Genomic DNA, 13,444 nt, shown 5'->3' with positions numbered 1-13,444 from the left:
AATTATATTGGATTTGAAAGCGCACAAAGCAACTAAATTATCTTATGGATGAGTGAGCCAAATTCGAAACAAAGAAGATAGGCGGCCGACATCTGTTACGCAATCAACAGCTGCTACTCTTTGTAAGTAATTCCCTACTGCGAGATAGGAAAGTTACATCCGATGTCAATCGAATACGAATCATCTCGGTAGCTTTGAAGCGCTCAGATGGGATCACTGAGGCCCACAGCAAGCTTTGCTTAACATTAAGTAAACCTTGTAGAGTATTCAAATTTGAAATATTTAAGTATGGAGCAAAAAGGTTAGTACACTATGAAATGGCACTGAACATTTGTGAACCGGGCCTAGCATGCACGGTCCGAGTAAATTTTTCAAAGTAATATTTCTTTACTCTGCCCTGAATATCAGAATTTGAAATTTCTCGGTGTAAAATGCAATATTTAAATGCAGTTAAAAGAAAACGTCAATTCGCAGACACAACACTACTCGAAGTGAAACTACTTACGGTTGGTGAGCCTCAGACTGGTGTAGAAAATTAAATGCGTCCTTCAGAGGAATCGAATACAGCACCAGGAATAGATTGTGCGGTAGTTTATATGAACCCTGAAACCTGCACATGTCCTCCACGTGGGCAGTACAGAGATAACAGAATGGGAACACACACACATACAATGCTCTTTATCACTTCTCACGGGACAAGCCGATAACTGTCTACGGTAGAGATAGGAGGCACTGCGCCGCCAGACATTCCCTTACCTGCCATGCCCTCTGCTTATGAGCAGGTAATTTTGCAGGCAGCGTTTAATGCTTGAATTTTCGCAACAAGTTCCCTGTTATGCCTTTCCTAACTTGACACCCGCATGAATGCTATTCGTAGTTATTCACTTGCGTTGAGTTCAATCGCGAGACTCTTAAAAAACTCATTTTATTTCTAGGTACCACTAAAACCGCTTAGCAAAGTATTCCTGAGTGGGCTATTCCGCACCCCTTCACACCTTTTAGCACATATTTATCTTTATGTAGTGAGAGTTTTTCGTGTTTCAGGAAGAGCACTTTTCTTTGTTTTCTGCGGCACACATTAAAACATTTCGAGACGGTAACGGTAAAAATGGCAAGAAAAGAGAAAGTAATATGGAAGTTCGGCAGTATCCCATTGAAATCTTATCAGTAAACAGAAGTCCGTCTGTTGCCACAGTTACTTCGCTAGTGGTTGCCCGGCAGGGGGAGATTACAGATTGCAATCCTGCGAAAGATTGTCGCTCTGCTCACATGACAACGCTTCAGGGATTGCGCAAACCACAGCGTTAGGTTTGGGCACAGGTGATCGCAGTGATATATGCTCCCTGGACTTTTTCCCACTAATATTTGTCGCGCTGCGACACAAGGCAAAGTACACAAGTATTTACAGAGCGAGGGAAAGGGGGTTGGTTTGAGAGTCTCTATACGTATGCTTTCGATTCCTTAATTGTATAACCGAGCTCATGAAAACACCAGAGGAAGTAAGCACACACACTTTTTCCGCACGTCTGTCGCTGGTTATTTATTGGGTTGTGGCGCGTAACTTAGTTTGCTAGAAAACACGCAGCTAAAGGCAGATGCCTATGCTCCCACACGGGTGGCCAGCGTTAGGGTCGCATTTAAACGTGGTTTCTGTCCATTGCCTATGAGATATTTACTAAGGTAATCGCTAATTGAGTAAGGACAACCTTAGTCTTCAATTCACAAAACGACCAGGCAGACTTTCGTAAAGGATACTGACCATATTCACAGTAAAGAAATGCGCAGAATAACCCCCATATATAGACTTCACTGATTACTAGAAAGCACTTGACTCACTGGAAACCTCAGCTGTAATGCAGACATTGCGAAATCAGTACGTAGAAGAGTGTTATGTGAAAATATTTGAAGATATCTATGACGAGTGCCCAGCTAACATAGTCCTACAGAAAGTAAACAATAAAATTTCAGTAAGGAAGGGCGTCAGGCAAGGAGACACGACCATGCCAACGCTGTTCACCGCCTGTATACGGGAGGTATTTCGAGGCCTGAATAGCGAACAGTTGGGGATAAGAGTTCATAGGGAATACCTAGGTAATCTACGATTCGCTGATGACATTGACTTGCGAAGTCACTCAAGACATGAACTGCCAAGCATGATCAATGGTCTAGTCAGGGAGAGCAGAACGGTGGGTCAAACATTAACACGCAGAAAACCAAAGTAGTGTTCAAAAGTCTATCAAGGGAACAGTAGTTGGCAATTGGTAGCCAGGTGCTTGAAGTAGTAAGGGAAGAGGTCTACTTAGAACAGGTAGTGACATCTCCTGCGGATTATGAGAGTAACATTCCTAGAAGAATAAGAATGAGGTGGAGTGCATATGGTGGGTTCTCTTAGATCATGATCGTCACTTTACCAATGTCCCTCAAGAGAAAAGATCTTACCGGTGCTCACCTATGGGGCAGAAACGTGGAGGCTAAAGAAGAGGCTCTAGCTTATGTTAAGTAAAAACAGTGAGCTGTGGGAAGAAAATTGATTGGTGTTACGTGAAGAGATCAAAAGCCAGCGGAGTGGGTGAGGGAACAAACAGTGGTTAATGACATTCTAGTCGAAATCAAGTGGAAGAAATTGGCTTGGGCGAGGCATGTAATGCGAAGGCAAGATAACCGCTCGTCCTTAAGGGTACCTGAGTGGATTGCAAGAGAAAGCAAGCGTATCAGGGGATGACAGAAAGTTTGGTGGGCGGATGAGATTACGATTTTGCGGGGATACGATGTCTGCAGCTGGTAAAGAAAGGGTTAAATGAAAAGACATGGGAGAGGCCTTAGACCTGCAGTGGGCGTAGTCAGGCAGATGATGATGATGAAGATGATTATACAATTTTACTGGTCGGTGTCCGGTGCAGGCTTTGAAACCAATCCGCTGTCGCATCCGACATAGCTGCCAAGACAACTACGTCCTGTAAAGTCACGAATGAGGCCACTTGCCACGGAACATATCATTGACACGCACTGTGAAATCACGTGCCTTGCGTGTGGGCAGTGATGTGTCACTGGATGCTACAAGAATGCTCCTGTGATAAAATGTCCTAGAAACAGCCCTCACTTTAAAATGTTTGTCTGCAGTAGCAGGTCAATATATGGTAAACAACTGCAGTGGTCGCAATTAATTTAGATTCCTTGCTTATGGCGTCTCTCGTAGCCCATGTACAGCCTTGGAATATTAGACCACGTGTTCCATAATCGCCATTTTGAATTATGTTTTTGCTGCAGTAGTAGAGGAACCAATCTTCATTAACCATTGCATAGGCACGCGTGCATCCTCAATTCCGCAAGTCGTATCATGGAGCCAAAGCTGTCTGGTAGGCTCACAACTGCACATGCAAAAGGAAAAATCTACGCTTTGTGGGGTTCCAGCACGTCTAAAAATAACCACAACTTGTTTTCTATTGGTCTTTCCATCAAATATAATGGAGGAGATAAGGCAAAAAGCTGCGTAGGCAGCTTCACTCAGGCCTTATCCCCTCAAAGGCAAAACAGGAGGGAACACAGACCGAACACCGATCAGAACCAAGTAATAAGGAATAATGAAAACAATAGTTACAAATGTTCAATAGATTCAAGTATCTGCGCAAAAGGAAAACAAATTTCGGTTAGGAACAGACACAAAATGCAGTGTTCGGCCCAAGTCGACAATGTACACAATGAAGAAATTATGGGTACGGAAGGAGCATGACTAACAAAGCATATTATGACGTGAAGCAATGAAGGCATATAAAAAATGTCTAGCACATCATTTGACAACAAAGGAAAAAAGGGTTAGATTCTTATTCGCTGAGCATTGAAAATAACGATAAGGACACAAAAGTATGGTACAGCTGCACATTGCTTAACATATAAAGCTAATAAGGACATTACAAAAATAGCGTCGTGAAATATCATGAAGGAAAAAAAATTGTTTTGAATGTTTGAGGTGAATGTTAAGAATGTCAATATTTTCTTGAAGAAAATTGTTGAGAAGAGTTGGTATCAGATATTTTAGAGATTGTGTTGCATAATTAGTTCGATAATGCTGTACTTTCCAGTATAAGGGATTTCGCGTATTATAACCGCGTATGTAATCTCTGGTATATAATCTCGCGTATATAACCTCTGGCACCTAAGCAGTATTCTCCATAGATAACTTTCCAATAATTTGAACAAATCCCATGGACTGTCTGCATCCTTTGCTCATCACTAATATGCACAATTTTCTCTTTTCGTTTCGGTTACACGAGTGGAAACCGGAGTTTTCTCGTTTTAACCACGCAGGATTTGCGGCCATGGACAAAAGTTTGCGGCACGGAGATTCGCGAAACATAATTTAATCCCACGCTACCTTGCTAGCCAATTAGTAGCTATTAATTTGAGTGCATTGATCACGCATTTCATCTCATACTGATATGCAATTTTTCCCCCTTTTTTTTCCCTGGACCACACCAACATAAATTTTTATTTATCGGGCAGTAATGCCGTAAACTTTCATCTGTGACTGTTTTTTTATCCGGGCGTACCTCTTAAGGACATTCGCAGAATAATGTCCATGCCATACGTACAAATACCAGCACTACTGCTTGCATTATGCTCCAGATTGCTGGTACGGAGGGTCATTTTTGCGTCTACGGAGCTTTTATAGTAAATAACGGTCATGTAGATGGCGCCTTCACTGAGTGTTCGTTGGGCTCGGTAAACACATCAAACTGCGTAACGGTCACGGTTATCCGAATATTTGAATACATTGGGACAATTCTGAATCTAATTGTTTACTTAAGGCTGCATTTTATATTATTCATAATTTATACATTATTGAATATTCGCTTCATCCTTCCGTAATAATGTGGAGGAGAATAAAAGATTTCCGCACGGCAAATTTCTCGATACCTGTACAGAAAGCAGTGACATGCAACCGCAGTTAATACTTTGGCGTTCACATTCCGTCTCCATTTCCGCCTTTCAGTGTGCAGTGAAAAAGACAGAAAACTCGAGATAAAAGGCGTAAGCATGACATCAACCGATACACACAAGCACCAATATGTATAACCCCCCCCCCCCCCCCCCCTAAAAAAAAAAGCACGCCTATAGCATGGGGGCTCTACCTTACCCGTTATATTGGTGCATAGGCTTCGTAGTCCTCTCTATATCAATATTTGGATCAATTTTTCTATTAAGGGTTGATGAAAATTGATATATAACCCTTTGGCATGCATAGTTTGTTCTAACTGCCGGTAGTACCCAGTGTGGTTTTTGGTAGTGTGGATATCTGGAACGAAGTAACCGGATCAGGGCGAACTGAAATATATTCAAGAAGAACAGCGCGAAATAGACAAGGACTAAAGGAAGATACACACCGACAGGCGCTGTCTGTGCGTATCTTCCTTTATTCCATGTGTATTTCGCGCTGTTCTTCTTGAACATGGCATACCAATTCGCCCAAGCATCATTTCATATATATTACTTGAACGTGTTCTTTGATCTAGTTTATAGGTTCTCACTAATCTATAAGCATAAAGATTAAATACGGTGATAATTTTGTTACCTGAAAAAAAGTTTCCGGTTGTGTGGCTATTCGGAAGGTTAAAAACAGTCCGAAGTGCCCCTGTTTTAAGAACAGCTAGATTTTTCTCAAAGTTGTCCATATTAGGGCACTGTAGTTTTGATTGCGCAAAATAATGCAAGATACAATAACTGTTATACGGTTTGCTGGAGACTTCTGAAACACGATATAAATTCGATGGCTCTGGAGTTTTCCGTGCTATATACTTTATATCATCGTTCCACAACATGTTTTGAGTGATTACTGCACACTACCCCAAGTGAAATTGAAGTTTGGAATTGAAATTGAAAGTTTATTTCTCTACACACATTACAGTGGAAAAGGGGGATACTGGGCAAAAAGCTGCATAATGCAGCTTGAAGTAGCACCCAGTGCACCATGAATACAACGACAGCAGTGTGTTTCGCGAACATCAGGCTTAAAGTGAGCTTAATATCCCCATAAAAAAACAAAGAAAGAAAAAGGACAACAACAGCGTAACCCTGACCGCGTACACAACAACAGAGATGCACATAAATAATAGGAACAATATACAATACAATGCTCCAAACCTATTTACAATGATGCCACAATAGATTCGAAAATGCACATGACAGTTAATAACTTTTTCTTTGAGATGTCTCGCATACAAACATTATTTGCTGCCAATATGTCAAGGTAATTTCCTAGGGTATAGGATAAGGACTGTTTACGATACAAAGTACGACAAAAGGGTAGAAGCCAAGGTAAAAGACATTGGGTATTGTACACTGGTGTGTATTGATGTAGATTAAAGGCTGCAAGGAGTGGTTGATTATTTGTTTTAACTGCATTTTTGTATGCACAGAACAATATGAACGGGTGCAATATATCAACAGACAAAATACCGTATTGCTTCAAGTAAAGAGACGCATGGGAATGCCAGGGTACATTTGCAATCAATCTGACAGCAAGTTTCTGTGCAACTAAGATATTTTGTTTGTTATGTTTTGTTGTGGTACCCCAGGCAATTATGCAATAGGTAATGATGGGAAGTAAATACGTATTATATATAAGAATCTTTATCTTTGTTGGAAGTGTGTATCTATGTCGACACAGTGCCTCATTGACTCGGTTAATTTTCTTGCGGATAGTGTTTATATATTTGTCCCAACTCAGGGTTTCCGTGAGCACCACACCAAGGCATTTTACAGTGTCTACAACTTCAGCTCTAGTGTCACCCCGCATGATATCAAAATTCATGGTGATAGTCTTGTTCTTTGGACGGAAGATAATTGACTTAGTTTTCTCAGCACTTACTTTTAAACAATTCTTTCTCGTCCATTCGCACACATGTTCTAAAAATTGGTTTCCACACAGTAATAGACCTTTTTCATTATCACCGGGCAAAAGCATTGTGAGATCATCGGCTTAAGCTAATAAAGTCACAGGTAAGGGCATGTAAAATTTATCATTAATATAGATATTGCAGAATAAGGGCCTAAAATGCTGCCCTGTGGGACTCCAGAAAAAATACGTTTTAATGTTGACAATCTGTGGTCATTGACGACCATTTCCTCGCGGTTTTCTAGGTAGGATTCCATTAAGGATAAACCTATTCCTCTGATTCCATAATGGAGTAGCTTATGCAGTAGCAGACGATGGTGGACTAAGTGAAACGCCTTTGTAAAATCAATATAAATTCCAAGAACAATATTTCGGTCTTCATAGGAATCTATGATCAGTTCCTTTTATTTATTAGGCGCGATTTCTGTTGACCTCCCTTGCCTGAATCCATATTGACAGTCAGAAAGCACAGTGTGTTTTGCTAAAAATTTGGTTATTCTGGTACAAATACTTTTTTCTAAGCCCTTGGACAGTACAGAAAGAACTGAAATGTATCTATAATTGGACAGTTCTGTTTTCGCATCACCCTTATATATAGCCACAACCTTAGCGAGTTTCATTTGGTCTGGAAACGCTCCGGCGGAAAGAGCAAAGTTGTAAATGCCTACCAGTACCGGTGCGAGTAAGTTAATCATAAACTTAAAAGGCCTAATTTGAAAGCCGTCTTTGTCCTCTGCTTTACTAGTTTTCAGGTTTGTGAATACAGTTATTATTTCGTGCTCTGTTACAGGCTCAAAAAACATCGACTCAGGAACACTTGGCGTTTGATAATCATACCTTGTGGTACCAGTAAAAGTACCGCACAATTCCTTTGTGAAACTAACAAAAAAAACTGTTTAGTTCATTTGAAAGCTCTTCGCCCTCAATAAGTTTACCATCCCTTATGACGCTATCATTTGCAGTCTTTGTATTAAAACTCAAAATTTCATTCAGATGATCCCATGGTTTAAAATTTTCAAAGTTTCGCTGGGCGATCTTGAAAACTTTTTAGTAACGTATGCAAACTTTGCATTGCGCAGCTCCTTGTTGAAGAAGTTGCGGAATTTCTTATACTGTTTCAGTTTTGCGAGATTCCTAGACTTCAGAAATTGCCCATACAGTCTCCGTTTTTTCCTTATTTTGCGCAGTAACTCTTCGGTGACCCATGGCTTCTTTGCTCTACGTTTACAGCTACATACTAGTTGGAAACACCTGTCGTAAACTGCCTTTAATTTATTTAACAGAGTACCATATGCTTTGTTAACTTCCTGGAGACATTCAACATCCTCCCATGTTATCTCACTAATGTTCATATAGAAACAGTCAAGAGTGCTGTTGTCTATTCTTCTATAGTATGACGCAGTCCTTTCTGGTATCGGAGATGAACAGCGGTCTAGAATTAAGGCAAACACAGGAAGGTGGTCGCTGACGTCGGACAGAATTGTTCCAGCATGCATTTTGTTTTATCGATGTTAGTGATGATAAGGTCAATTGACGTTGCAGTCGAACAGGCGATACGCGTTGGCACATCAATAAGATTGCAAAAATCGTAACTGTCCAGCATTGTAAGTAGCTCTTCTTTTGACGCAGAAGCAGTTATCATATCAGCATTGATATCACCACCGAGAAATAATGTAATTTCGTTCAATGAAACGTGGTCGAAAAGTGACTTGAATGATCTTAATATTTCAGTTTCATTTGTTTTATAAAATAAGGGATCATTGCTGCATAAAATGTTTTGCCTTCAATTTTGTAGAATTAATGGACTGCAGACTACTATTTGGCTGTATTTCCATTTTTTGAGGAGGATGTGAGCCTTTCATACTAACTAGCTAACTGAACTGTCAGAAGTAAACCGCTGGCATCGACAGAAATTATGAAGCAAGATTACTGTCCTTTCTGACGGTGTCGTTGATATACAAATTAAGTGCAATTTTCCCAGGATACTTTTTTCGAGTGCGCTGCTCGACATGATTCACAGTATTTGAACGCATTGCTTTCTTCATGGTCGGTACAATTCATTTAAAAAGTTGTGCTTTCTCTCCTATTCCATAACGTTCAAGGTTTTCAAAGAAGAGAATATGTTAGATCCAATCGAAAGCTTAACTGTAGTCCAAAGATAATCCTACGACACTATTTTTTAGTGTTATTTAAAATATACTTGTTTTGGTACTAAACTGCAAGTTCTGTCGTTCGTAAGAAACACTCAATTCGTTTAAAAACCAGTTTCTCGAAAGGGCTTGAGAAGAAGGGCGGTGTCGCAATCGAAATTTAACGACCGCATTGATTAGAGACAAATACAATTAACAGAGCTTGGAAAGTGCAACATAAATGGAGATCATCAGTCAAGCCTCTGCTTTTGCAGTCCTCATTACAGAACTGAGCACTTAGCATGCCCCAGAAGTCGCACCTGATGAAGCGCGCACGGGAATAACAAATTCTAGACAGCGCCTGTTACCGATTGCTCATCTGCACGGCGCTGCAGCGGACGGTGAGGGTTAGATACAAGCCCCCTAGCTGCGTGCACTGTAGCTGCTGTCGTTCACAGTGCCAGCTCTTCATACCGCATTATACTCGAACTTTTGCAGCACACTGTTTGCCGCCGGTGCTCGGCCAGCCCAATAGCGACAGCGGGCATATTGTCACTGTCCAAACTGGCTCGAGCAAGATAGAAATGCTGCGTTGGATATAAGCTTGCTATTTGCTACTTTTCTCCGCAATAAAAACGCACCGGGTACACCTGATGACTGTTGCTGTTTTGTCCTCTTGGCTTCCATGCTTTAATCGTAAGTAATTCTTGAGCTACTTACTCCGCATTGCCTGGCGCTCAATATTTCTGTACAAAGACGGCCATAAAGAATTAGGATGAAAAATACAAACGTAGGTGTATACTGTGAATGGCAGATTATGTTGGGTTTAGTAAAATTTATATATAACATCAAAGGGTGCAAGAACGCATGAAAGAGAATACGTGTACTGAAAGGACCTAAACCAAAAAAGATAGAAGCAAAGGACAAGCTCCTCGTGACTACCGGCCAAAGAAAACCCTCTTTGTTTACCGGTGAAACACACAATGCATGTTAAAAAAAACAACCATACTCCCATTTCCGCTCTGCTAAGAAAGAAACAAGGGTGCAAATATTTTTCGTATGGTTAATTCAGATCGCATTTGCACTTGCTTCTTAAAGCAGAAAAGGGACACTGTTGTCGCAGGAACGATGACCACTAAAGGGCAGAGTATGGAGGTAGCGTCGAGCAGCCCAACGAATACAGCATTTTTTGGGAGATGGCACAAGATTTTTTATTTCATTTTATAGCGTTGCTAATGTCTTATCCAAGAGCACCGGCCACAGCGCCAACCGCCTTGTTCACCACGACGACCTTAGCTACGTTCTCAACCACCCTCCTGATCTTTTTCCAGAAGTATTCGGAGGTGGGGTCATCTTCTTCATCTGCTGAGCCGCTGAGCAGCTGAAGAGCTCCGACGACATCTGCTAGCGTCGCCTCCTTGTCAGCCGAGAGCTCCTTTCCTTGAAGGACATTTCCCAACACTTCAAAGGCAGCACCAGTTTTCCGCAGGGACTCATCTGCTATTAGGAGAACGGTTACATGTCACTGCTAGTGGGTTTCAGAGGAATTCAGAAGCACAGTTTCAGCGCCTCCTAAGCGAATAGGGTGAAATTCTTTCCAACGGCTCAGCTCTTGAATTATTGTTGACAAGTGGCCTATGTTATTAGGCGAAAATGTGATGCCTAAAATTTTACTTATGCGAGGTATCACCGCAGAAAATAAGATAAAAGGCTCAATGATTAGGACGAATACCATTCGGTCAATAATCTCTTAAAGTAAATAGAACTGTGAGTAGCCACCTACTGGATTCAACCATTATTGAATACGTTAGTAGAACATATTGTGTATGTTTGTTTTAAATCTTCAAGCAATAGAAATCTCCATGAAAAAGAGTAAATGACCCTCGGCTTCCTCCGGAAAGAAAATTTTCATTAAGACTTTTTGCGCCGTAAGTTCACGAAGCGCTGAGCATTAATTTTAACAGCGAGACTCAAAAGACTTCGTGTGTAAAAGCAAGAAATTTAACCCGCTACACCAATTTTTACTTACTCTTTTCTGTCACCGAATTCTTCTCGCTAACTTCTGGTTTCCTGAATAAAAAAAACAATGATTAACTGGTATATTCTTTGCCAGAGAAAGATAAACAGTTTAAATACTTTCATTTCGGAGAAATGACTGAATACCAAAACATTGAAATTGAAAAAAATATATATATTTACAGGCAAAAAGACAAAACGTTACTCACAGACTTGCAGCCACTGTATCCATGTGATCGGAAAAGAAATGTAAAAAAGCAGTAATGATCAGTATGCACTCTCTAGATTCAACGTAAGTCAAAACGCACTTCCGATATGCACGTGCAACACACGGTAACTAAATACATTGGGCATAATAACGCACATCTTTCTTGATGCGCAGCAATAAGTATTGCAAGTTGTTGACGGAATATATACGATACAAAAGCCTTTTGTTTTCTCTGTTTTTAATCACAGAAACGGTTTTTCTCCGCGTTATTTTATGTATAGAATACAGCGCATTCACTCGTTGAAAAGCTAGCCTTGCACGCTTCGTGCTAAAACTCCTTAACGAAAGAAATCTATTTGCTCGCTTCGTGCTAAAATTTCTTAACGAAAAAAATCTTGTTCCTAAGCTTCAAGCGATGTGTATGATACTTACAGGTAACTGCAGCCAGCGCCAAGAAGGAAATGACAGTGGCGACTTTCATGTTGAAATCTTGTGAACCTTCCATGAAAAAAAAAGAACAATTTTGCACCCTAACCTCCTGAGCAAGCACATAACCGATTCTCATCTGCATTAAAAAAAAGTCATTTACAAGAAGACGAAGACCTACTGAACGTTAAGAAACAATAGAAATAACCACAATAGGTGCAGTTTTATATAATAACAGGCACTCCTATGCGATCGTATTGCGTTATAGCCCCGGTGTAAGAATAATATACTTGCACCGTGGTTATACCCTTCTCAGGCCAAGTTCCGTTATACTCCCTACCAAAACTCACGTAGCAAATATAAATCTACGCAGACACTTTTCAGTTTTAAATTGTACATCTGACTACAATGATGCATTGAAACATGCATTAGCAAGTAACTTCGAAAGAAAGCCCCGTATATTCGATGGTGGTAGAAAAGGAGCGTGGTGTCGACGTTGCCATTAGCACGAAGAAGACTTACCTACAAATGCAGGTTTGGATAAAAGCTTGCCCGAGCAGCCTGAAAAACGAGCTTATATATCTGAATACCCGTGACGAAGTCTGCACGTGCAGTGGTTTAGGAAAACACTCTTATATCAGCTTCGGAAAACCACGAACAATGCGGGACGCACTTGCGTCGAGTGTGCTCAGGTAAGAAGGCTGCCGTACCATGATGGGAGGACAGCATAGCCAGCAATTTTTGTTTTTTCTTTTGCCCTAGCAAACCATGCTATTCGTTCCATTAGTCAGGCACGTTACATCGTATAAAAAACCCTTTTACAACGGTATGCTAACATGGACTAAAGAAACTACAGGAAAATATGAGCAGGTACAAGTGAGTGAGAGAGCCTCAAGGATGTGCACTCAATAAAAAATTGCCGTTTGCTGGCTTTCTTCAGCAAAATTTCTGAAATCAGCTGTCTTGAGCTGTCTTAGAAACGCCTACGGTCGAATGCCCTACTAGGTCGCCGCCTGTCTGCAGGACAGAAAGAAGATAGGTTCCTCTAATTATCCAAGGGAAGGATCCTAATAATGGCAAAAACATCCGTTGCGAGCCTAATGTGAGGAAAAATTTACGTGCGTAGAGAGGCACCTGCTAACGTATCATAAGAAAGGATGCTATTTGGCCAGTTCTATTTGTTTCAGTTAAACCAGAAGTCTCAGTAGGAGTAAATTCCAGCAATATATTTTCACTACAAATCACATACTCTCTTTTCGTGTTTTTAAACCATGTAAGGTAATTCCCTAGTTTGTTTCTTTTCATCTTGGTAAAGATACCCTTACTAACAGTCAAAACCCAAGGAGGCTCTACGAACAACGACGTCAGAAAGATCCTTTTGCATATGCAGTTAATGCTGCTTTGACACCATTATGGAAGTCGTGCCCAATCTTAAATGCACAATATGAGGGCAGGTAGTGACCGCAGATCCGGATCATGAGAGGGAAATAACTAGAAGAATAAGAATGGGGTGGAGCGCATATGGCAGGATCTCTCAGATCATGAATGGTAGTTTACCAGTATCCCTCAAGAGAAAAGCATACAACAGCCGTATCTTACCGGTACTCACCTATGGGGCAGAAACGTGGAGGCTAACAAAGAGGGTTCAGCTTAAGTTAAGAACAACGCAGCGAGCTATGGAAAGGAAAATGATAGGTGTAACGTTAAGAGATCGGAAGAGGGCGGAGTGGGTGAGGGAACGAACGCGGGTTAATGGCATCCTAGTTGAAATCA

General features: G+C 40.9%; 1 protein-coding gene across 1 annotated transcript; it reads right to left on the bottom strand.

Moving 5' to 3' along the window:
* Positions 1–10,261: 10,261 nt before the first annotated feature.
* LOC149343747 (uncharacterized) lies at positions 10,262–12,384 on the bottom strand. Its single transcript, XM_089547062.1, has 3 exons — positions 12,345–12,384; positions 11,678–11,743; positions 10,262–10,521 (listed from the first exon to the last, which is right to left on the bottom strand). The coding sequence occupies exons 1-3, from the start codon at positions 12,382–12,384 to the stop codon at positions 10,262–10,264; spliced, it is 366 nt and encodes a 121-aa protein (XP_089403188.1).
* Between the last annotated feature and the right edge of the window lie 1,060 nt (positions 12,385–13,444).

The sequence above is a fragment of the Amblyomma mixtum genome, chromosome 5, assembly GCF_055824585.1.
Source record: "Amblyomma mixtum isolate Tamu chromosome 5, ASM5582458v1, whole genome shotgun sequence".
In the NCBI taxonomy this organism is placed as follows: Eukaryota; Metazoa; Arthropoda; class Arachnida; order Ixodida; family Ixodidae; genus Amblyomma; species Amblyomma mixtum.
The sequence above is the reverse complement of the archived record's forward strand: the minus strand, read 5'-3'. Positions and strand labels throughout refer to the sequence as shown.

Bases quoted from the DNA above. Each gene is read 5' to 3' on its own strand.
- LOC149343747 (XM_089547062.1), bottom strand. From the start codon at position 12,384: ATGGTACGGCAGCCTTCTTACCTGAGCACACTCGACGCAA. The intron at 11,744-12,344 runs GTGCGTCCCGCA...TTTTCATGGAAG, and splicing joins CCTGAGCACACTCGACGCAA to GTTCACAAGATTTCAACATG. The intron at 10,522-11,677 runs GTAAGTATCATA...TTCTCCTAATAG, and splicing joins GGCGCTGGCTGCAGTTACCT to CAGATGAGTCCCTGCGGAAA.